The following is a 7,707-nucleotide window of genomic DNA, read 5'->3' as shown; positions in this document are numbered from 1 at the left end:
CCCCAGCACCCCGGACCCCGCACTGACAGCACTCAGGTGGGCGGGCGTGCTCCGTACCTACCCGAGGAGGCAGCGGTCGCACACAACCCCGCGACTCCCCTTGCACACCGTGTACGCCAAGGGATCGGAGCGGAAGAGCAGCTCTCCGGGGCGCAGCGGCGCCGAGGCGCGCAGCCCATTTCCCCTGTCGGTGCTGCTGAACTTTTCCACCTTCAGAGGCTCCATCCTTACACAAGCTCCGCACGTCACACGCCAACCGCGTCCCGCGGCCGGCTTCTCGCGGGCAGGCGGAGCCGCGCGCCTGCGCCCTGCGCGCACGCGTAAGCCGAGGGGCGGGGCGAACGCGGTGGGGCCTCTGAGCATGCCCAGACCGGGCCCGGAGGCGGGCGAGGCGTGGCGGGGCGGGGCGGGGCGGGAGCGGAGCTGGAGGGACGGTACCTGTACGTCCAGGATCGCTGAGCCGCTGACGTCCAAGGCGACTCTGTGCGGAGAGCTGGTATTTTTCTCCTCCAATATTTTCTTATAATTTTAATACAAATGGAAAGTTGAGAAAACAACGCAGTGAACACCTGTATACCCTAAACCTAGATAAAACAGTTCTTAGCATTTTGCCATGTCTGCTCATTCTCTCCGTAAGCATGCATGTACAAGTAGACGCTAGAGGCTTGATTTCTTTCTTTTTCTTTTCTTTTCTTTTTTTTTTTGCAAATCACACTACAAATTATATTCTTCATTTCATATTGCATCACACCACATTTGAAATGTGCATAATGTCAGGTGGTTCCACTATTAAGAAAACTAAACTGCATTCGTTGGTTAAAGTGGCGGCTGCTAGAACTTTTCATTGTAAAGGTACATTTTACCTTTGTAATTAGTAAGTAATCTATGGGGGCATACTCTGGTCCCGTAACAGCCTGATTCCCACAACCTGGAGAGGCAGACTTTCCACACGTCCTGATAGTAGTCTAGAAGGGACTGTGATGTGATGAAAAAGAGCAGTCAATGAGAATTTCAAAGATATGGATTTGAGACCGAGTTCTGCCATGTGACCTTAGGTAATGTTTCCAAACCTAAGGCCAAACTTTACAATGAAGATAATACCTTACAGAGTGACTAGAATAAGTCCTATGAAAGTATTTTGAAGTCTTTAAAGCACCATACAAATGTAAGGAATCGATATTATCAGTTTAAACTTTTAAGTCTGTAAGTACAGGAGAATGCCTTCATACAGCATTCTACCAGCACTACTAGTATAATCATCTCATACTGGTGCTTAGCATCAAGCATACTGCATACAAAGAACTCAGAAATGTTTACTGAACTAAATAGCATGTCAAAAGGACTTCCAGAGAACCAGGGGCTAATTCTACAATAGGATATTCCCAATTACTAAAGAGGGTGAGACGAGTTGGAAGTGAAACCATTATGCTGCACTCCACACTGAGATAGGATGATCAAGCATTTCCTATTCTAGGATGTGGTTCCAGCTACCCAGACAGGATCCATTTCCCTAATGTATGTCTTGTAACCCCTCCCCCTGACCCAGAAAGCCAACCGCCCCAAATCTGAGGAATGTCCCATTCCTTGAGTGTAACTTTATTTTAGCCTATATGTACATGGTTTTCATCTCCTACCAGTTGGAACTTGGATGGAGGGCTGGTGTTATCCCATTTCCCAGCATAAAAGAAAAAAGCAATATTCCAGAAAATGATGAGATGAGAAAGGGAGAGCCCTTCACCCTTGATTGTTCACCTGGTTGGATAGTTCCATGAGAGATATCTTGTTTAAATCACCCTATTTTGGTCTGTGTTAAAGAGACAGAACCAATGTTGTCATTTTCCAGCCTCTTTTGCAGTTAGGGTACCAGACCTGGGCTCTGCGTATCAGACCCTCCCATTGCAGAGTTGTGGATGCCTTGAGCTCTGGCAGTTCTGATTGCTAGCAGCTACTTTGAAATGCACCAAAAATAAGATGGATTAAGGGATGCATAAATGGATGGATAAGTATTATAAAACTAGTATAGTGAAATGTTGAAGAGAATCCAAGTGGTGGTATACAATGTTTGCCCTAAATTCCTTTAACTTTACTGTATGCTTGAAAATTTTCATAATACAATGTTGAGGGGAAATACCATCATCTCAACTTTGATCTCAGAAGCCGACATTGAGCATCAGGAATTTTCATCAGCAGGTATTTTGCAGATGTGAGGGACCTTTTCAAGGGTGCAAACTTCCATTTTCCTGCACTCTTAAGTGAGGCTTTGCTCGTAAGTAGCATGCAGATTTGACAGATGACAGAAGCCTGTTCTCCTAGGTGGCTTCTCTCATGAATCTGAATGTGGTGCTGTGTGCCTGTGAGCAGTGCACTAGCAAGAAGCGCGACCTCCCTAACTGAAGGTTCAAGGCATAAAAAGAACGTAGGACTTGTTATTGAGATGCTGTGTGAAGCCAGGATAACTAGATGTTGAGCCACAGAATGTAAAGTTGGAAGGGCTTAAATTTGTTTTCTAATTTGGGTCTTGGGTACTGAGCCTGGAATTGAGGGTCTCTGGGTCCCAACATTGAGGAAGAAGAGGGCTTCAAGAACTGGGAAGTAGTCCTCTCCATGAATAGTATTTTTTCTTACCAAGCAGGTCACTCGGTTCCTTAGTTGGCCCAGTGGACAGAGACTAAGGAAACATCAGAATCAGGGTCCCTCACTTGAAAAGCCCCTTTCCAAGGCCTTTTCCTCAGTGGACAAAGGAAGGAAGCAGCAGCCCCAGGCTCGCTCGTGGAAGCTGTGGAACCCTGCCCTAGCCTGGGAGTCATCCCCTAGTCCCTGGTGGCCGTCGGAGATTGTCAGCACTACCACACATCCACCAGCCCTCACTAATGATCCAGAGTTATCTTTCACCCCAACGAGAAAGGTCTAAATGAGCCCCTGCTTGGGAACCACTATGACCCAGGCTTCATTCACCAACCCGGGACCAGCCTGGCAGAGGTAGGGTTCAGGGAGTGGGGAAGGACCAGATACTCCAAGCTTGGCTGAGCGAGACCTATGACAGTGTAGAGGGCGATCAAAGGGCTGGAACCCCCAGGGGCTTGCCTGTAGGTGAGAAGCACCACCAGTGCAAGACACTGCAGAGGAAGTTAGAAATGACGAATCACCAAGAATTACTTGGAAAGCTGAAAGAAAATTTTTATACTATTAATAAAAAGCCAATTTCAATCAACCATGTTAGAGAATGAATTATCTTTTCATTCTCTCTACAGAAACTGATATTGTAAACTTGTTGTCTTATGAAGAACTGATCAGAGTATGCAGCCAAAAAAAAATGCAGGGAGAAAGAAAAGTATTACAGTCTCTATCACAGTTAATAATATTATTTTTCTGGATTTTGTGATGTTTGTGGTATTTATCGTCTTTTTTTTTCTCATTCCAAATATTCCCTTTTGTATATAAATTTGTATTCATTGTTTTGTATCCTTTTTCTTAAAAGAGGTCCCCCTATATCCAAAAGAATTAAAAGCAGGGACTTCAAGAGATATTTGCACACCAATGTTTGTAGCAGCATGATTCACAACAGCAAAAAGGTGGAAACTGCCTGTGTCAATCTACAGATGAACGGATAAACAAAATGTAGTTCATACATAACAATGGAATATTGCATGTATATATATTGCATGTATATATAAAAGGAATGAAATTCTAATACGTTACAATGCGAATGAACCTTAAAAACACTATGCTAAGTAAAATAAGCCGGACACAAAACAACAAATTGTATCATTCCACTTATATGAGATACCTGGAATTGACAAACTCATAGATACAAAACATGGACAAGCAGTTACAAGGGGCTGGGAGGAAAAGGGAATGGAAAATTAATGTTTAATGGGTACAAAGTTTCTATTTGGGATAATCAAAAAGTTCTGGAAATATATAATGGTAATGTAGCACAACACTGTGAGTGTACTTAATGCCACTGAATTGTCCTCTTAACATGGTTAAAATGGTAAGTTTTGTGTTAACATAGACAATTGACCCTTGAACAACAGGTTTGAATTGCATGGGTTCACCTATATATTTATATGTGGATTTTTTAAAATAAATACATTTAGCCCTTCATATCTGCAGGTTTTGTGTTCATGGATTCAACCAACTGCAGATAAAAATAGTATTTTCAGATTCCAAACCACAGATCAAAAATACTGTTTTCAATCTGCAGTTGGTTGAACCCCAGACGCAAAGGGCCAACTGTAGAGTCAAAAGTTGTATTCAGATTTTTACTGAAGGGTGGGGGCTGTCAGCACCCCTAGTCCCTGCATTCTTCAAAGGTCAATTGTGTGTGTGGGGGGTGGGGGGGGTTATCTCCACAGTTTTAAAAGGGGGCTCCCTAAAATTGTATAAGCCTTACACCCACAAAACTTGGATCCGTTCCTACCAATGGAATAAACAATTGCATAATACAATTCTCATAATACCCTGAAAATCACATATTCAGTAACATAAGGGTTAAATTTTTTTCTTAAGAGATTCATTTAACTATTGTAAAATGGGCGGTTCTTCTTTCCAGAATTCTTAAATGATAAATCACAAGCATCACGTTCCAGATTTCCTATACAAAGACCACTCAGAAACTATAAAAATGGCCTACTCTTACTATTTTTTGAAGTTGCCTGGGAGGGACCACGTTATGGTTTAGATGTTTTACAGAAACAGAAGCCCAGAATCCCTAGGTTCTCAGTCCTGTCCTGCACTTCACACAAAATTCTGTGGAGGCTTCTTTTGTATGAAAGCAGTAAAAGAAGTTTATTTTAAAGAGAACTGGAAGATGTTAAGAGAGCTCATCATCTACTGTGTAGAGGTTTCTGTACCATAAATAATAAGGAAATCCTGGGAAAGATCCTGAAACTGATCATCTTTCTCTGAATCCTGGAGATTTGATGTTTCCAATGAAAATCCTTGCTAACTGGCTTTACAATTAATTAGCTTTCACCAAAATCTAATCAGTGCCTTCTCACCCTATTTGTTCAATCACTTTTACATTCTCGCTTTTAATGAGCAGATAAAAACCAAGAGCACAGAACTTGTACCTTAATTCCCCATAAACCCTAATTGAAAGTTTAACACATGATTTTATTAGCAAGAGGTAAATTACTAGCTATAAAATGTTTAATACAGGATTACCCAGCAGTTTTAGTAATAAACCAAATGAACATTTAACCAAGAATTAATGGATTATTTTAAAAGTCTATTACAAGTTTTACCAGGTAACTAAAATTCCTATTTCAAGCCTTAGAATGATACAAATAATATACCAACAGGGTACGGAACTAAAAAACCTCTTCCTTCTTTATTCATGCAGAGGTCCAGGCTTGTGGCTTAGAGGTCACCAACCATAGTCATCCTTCAGGAGTGTGCTAATTTTTAATAGTTAGACTCAGAAGTGTCCCCGTAATAAAGTAGGAATGGGATGCTATTGATGAGTACCATTAAGATGGTATTTATATTAGGACTCTTGGTTGAAAGTGATAGAATTCCATCCCATACTAGTTTAAACAAAAAAGGAAACTGACGGGCTTCAGGCATTTGTTTGGCTTTGACATGTACATGGCTGCAAGTATGGTGGGAGCCATGGGCTCAAATGTCACCAGAATGATGTCTCCCTCCTTCCATGTGTTAACGTGTCTCTCTGTTGCCTTCATTCTCCAGAAGATTTTCCTTATGTGATGGGCAAAGGAGAAAATTCCCCGCCTACAGGAGATACACTTGATAATATAGTCAGATAATTATAGACTATCACAGGTAAGGCCCCAGTTAAACCTTTTTCATTTCGCACATGCAAAACCAAGGCCCAGATAAATAACCTGCTAAATGCCATTCTACAATTGAGTGATAAGAGAGAACAAGTGGTAATATTCCACGATAACACAGAACTTTTTTTTTTACCCTTCTAATATAGAACGTGCCTGTTTGTGGTCCCAATCACCTTCTGAACTTACACCGACTACATTCTTATAAATTCTAGAGAAAAACATCTACAGTATTTTCTTATGGGAAAATTATCAATAGTCCAAAAATAAACACACACAAAAAAGACCCTTAAATACCACTGAGCTTCCTATCGCAATAACTCAAGCTCTTAGTTGTCATACCATCTTTATTCACCGTGATCTTATCTAGAGCTATTTCAGTGAAAACTTATCTAGTGAAAACTTTTCTCCAGAGATACCCGATCATGTTCCCAACATCCCATTTGAACATTCTGCTAAAGTCATCAGGTTTGGGGGATTCCAACAGGCTGGACAACCATCCTTCACCTTCAGCCACCAGCAACAATAACAGGTCCTTTGGCAAAATATCTTTGGAAGCGCTTCATCCTGATTTGCTTGTACCTGACCTGACCTTGTCATCACCAGGAATCAATGCCACCTCTGGTATCTTAATATCAGAGTTTAAATGACAAAACGGGCTTTCTAACACGTGCCTCATTTTTTCAACCGTTTCCTTCCTGTCGCTTTCATATGCCTTGACTCCTGTGTTAGTTTGGGTCTGCAGAGAAGCAGGTGGTAAGACAAGATTAGACATGTAAAAAGGTTTCTAGAGAAGGGAGCAGAAAGCATCACGTGCTTCAGACTGACTGCAGGGCTGACTATGGAACGAGAGAGAAGGAAGATTGGGTCAGAAGTCCTAGACCGCAGCAGAATTCCAAGGAAGGTTCAGCCAGGCCACCAGGGAGTCCTTGAGCCAAACCTGCCCGCTGGAGTTGTCACCAGAGGGGCCTGCCTTAGTACCTCCGCCATGCTTAGTCATTGCCTGGCAACAGCCTGCAGGAAGTGCAGCCTTGGCATAAACAGTGATGGATTCGGGGGGAAAAGAAGCTGCAGACATCAGTCAACTATGTTCTCCCCAAAAGGAGATGTGGTCATACCCTGCCCTGCCTTTCGGAAGCATTCATCCCTCCGGAAAGATGTTGAATATCAGACTAATTTATCACTCTATGAGTAATCGCCTTAATACACAAGTTTTATTAATCTAATCGCTTATATTCTCCATTGTTCCAGTTGTAAAATGGCATGTTACTAGAGAATGACACTGCTATAAATTCGGTTTCCATCCTTACCGAGACCCTCTGTATTATTTAGTGTCCCTCTTTACCTCCCTTTCTGCTCAGCAATTAATAAATCTTTGTGTTTCTTAAGTTCACTCTTCCCTTTTGTCTCAAGTGACAGTGCCTGATATGTCTCAGAGCATATACCACTTGTAAGGCATTAATTCATCTTTTGACCCCTACATATATTTATATTCAACTCCTTTTATCTAAGCTAAGAGCATCATGTGCTTCTCTGGTCTTTCAACCCCATTCCTTTTCCTAAAAACCATCAATCTCTCTGAGCTATAGTTAAAATGTTTCTCAGCTGACATTCTTATAACCTAGTAACATGTTTAAATGTCTTATGTGCCAACCCTGCAGTCTCCTTTTTCTTTCCTTGCACAGCTAAGGTTATCACGAGAGAAATCACACACAGCCATCAGGGTTCTGTCCCCACCACATCTCCGAAACTGGCCTGACCTCCTAATTGCCACCTCTAAGGGACTGTAAAATTTTTAGTTAACTTAGCTGATCTCTCTAGAGCAGCGGTTCTCAACCTTCCTAATGCCGCGACCCTTAATACAGTTCCTCATGTTGTGGTGACCCCCAACCATAAAATTATTTTCGTTGCT

At 42.0% G+C, this 7,707-nt stretch overlaps 1 protein-coding gene across 1 annotated transcript in view; it reads right to left on the bottom strand.

Annotated features, from left to right (window-relative positions):
* Positions 1 to 312, bottom strand: part of LOC109391450 (histone-lysine N-methyltransferase SMYD3-like) — a 181,885-nt gene extending 181,573 nt beyond the window's left edge. The window contains exon 1 of the mRNA XM_019659021.1: positions 62 to 312. Within this exon, the coding sequence (XP_019514566.1) occupies positions 62 to 225 (164 nt within the window). The 5' untranslated portion in view covers positions 226 to 312. The remainder of the gene's footprint in view (positions 1 to 61) is intronic.
* Positions 313 to 7,707: the final 7,395 nt, after the last annotated feature.

The sequence above is a fragment of the Hipposideros armiger genome, unplaced genomic scaffold, assembly GCF_001890085.2.
Source record: "Hipposideros armiger isolate ML-2016 unplaced genomic scaffold, ASM189008v1 scaffold_293, whole genome shotgun sequence".
In the NCBI taxonomy this organism is placed as follows: domain Eukaryota; kingdom Metazoa; phylum Chordata; class Mammalia; order Chiroptera; family Hipposideridae; genus Hipposideros; species Hipposideros armiger.
This window is presented reverse-complemented; position numbering and strand designations above follow the sequence as displayed.